The sequence below is a fragment of the Austrofundulus limnaeus genome, unplaced genomic scaffold (genome assembly GCF_001266775.1).
Source record: "Austrofundulus limnaeus strain Quisiro unplaced genomic scaffold, Austrofundulus_limnaeus-1.0 Scaffold232, whole genome shotgun sequence".
NCBI classification, from domain to species: Eukaryota; Metazoa; Chordata; class Actinopteri; order Cyprinodontiformes; family Rivulidae; genus Austrofundulus; species Austrofundulus limnaeus.
This window is the reverse complement of record NW_013952634.1, coordinates 601,264-602,658: the sequence shown is the minus strand read 5'-3', so window position 1 is coordinate 602,658 and position 1,395 is coordinate 601,264. Positions and strand designations below refer to the sequence as shown.

The window sequence follows — 1,395 nt, the reverse complement described above, 5'->3', positions numbered from 1 at the left end:
ACAGCTAAATGTATCAAAAGTTTGTCTATGGAATATTAGAATTTTCTGAGACAATGAATTTTGGTTTTTCATTTTTTTCCTTAGTAAGAGGTTTTTATTTAATAGAATTTTTGGACAAAAAAAAATCGCAATATATCGGGATATATCGTATTGTGACCCCTCTGTCATGATATGTATCGTATCGCCAAATTCTTGCCAATACACAGGCCTAGCGTTCAGGAATAAATGTGAACTGAGCTGGAGCAGCAGGTTCAGTCCTGTCATATCTCAACCCTCTTCCATCGCATCTACACCCCTCCATCACCTAACCACTGCAGGCCTGATGCGCTCCAACATAATGACAAAAACAGGGCAAACAGAGAAAGGAAATGGGGCAAAAAATGAAAAAAGAAACCCCTCATTGCATAACATTAGCTGTAAATTGACTGCGTGCATCTAATGAAGAGTAAAAAATGGCATTAACCTCTGCTTTTCATGACACTGTACTGATGAATATGTGAATGTGAATGCATGTTTCACTCACTTGTGTGTGTGTGTGTGTGTGTGTGTGTGTGTGTGTGTGTGTGTGTGTGTGTGTCTGTGTGTGTGTGTGTGTGTGTGTGTTTATACAGTATAACATATGTGTGTGTATATTCAACGATAAGGAGTAGTACCTGGTGCCCATGTCGTTGTGTGCAGCCACCCTGAAGGTGTAGCCGCAGGCAGGAAACAGTCGTGTCAGCTTACAGTGTCTCTGGCTCCCAAAGTAACAATCTCTGAAAACACTGTTCTTCTTCCCCTGCACAGGAGCAAGAAAGGAACAGAAATGAGAGAGAAATAAATTGTTAAACCTAACGATGAAGAAAAACAGAGCAGCCATCATAACTTGGTCGTTTCTGAAGTGAGTCTGAAGGAAGCCGAAGCAGAATGCTGTCTAAAATATCAACAAAACAGAAGAATAACGTTTTCTGTGAAAATACAGTCTGGATGCTAAATACTGAAAGGCTTTACCAATGAAGCTGAAACTGAGCTGTTTAAATGTAAACAATGAAGAACACTAGCTAAAAACAACAAAAAATTAAAAATAAATCTCAAGCCAAAACTTAAAATCAACTAATCGCTAGCTAAAGGCAAAAAACCTGCTAACAGCAAAACAACGTCTAAAAACCAAAAGTAGGAAAATCCTTGCCAAAGGTGCAAAAATGCTAGCTAAAACATGCGCACAGCAACATGCAAGCTAGAAGCTAAAAGTAGCATATACAAAGCTATTAATACACTGCAAAAACTGTCCATCTTACCAAGTTTTAAAACCTTATATCCAGCCAAAAAGTCTTTTTGATCTTGTTTTGAGACTGATTTACTAAACAAGAACTGGTTGTGTAAGAATACTAATCTTGTTTTCAGAATGTGTAAGAT

The 1,395-nt window shown here is 38.0% G+C and overlaps 1 protein-coding gene across 1 annotated transcript in view; it reads right to left on the bottom strand.

Annotated features, from left to right (window-relative positions):
* The window catches only part of fndc3ba (fibronectin type III domain containing 3Ba), a gene marked incomplete in the record, with an annotated part of 135,262 nt that overhangs the window by 49,313 nt on the left and 84,554 nt on the right, over window positions 1–1,395 (bottom strand). Inside the window, 1 exon segment of the mRNA XM_014019819.1 lies at window positions 654–778. Coding sequence (XP_013875273.1) covers window positions 654–778 — 125 coding nt within the window.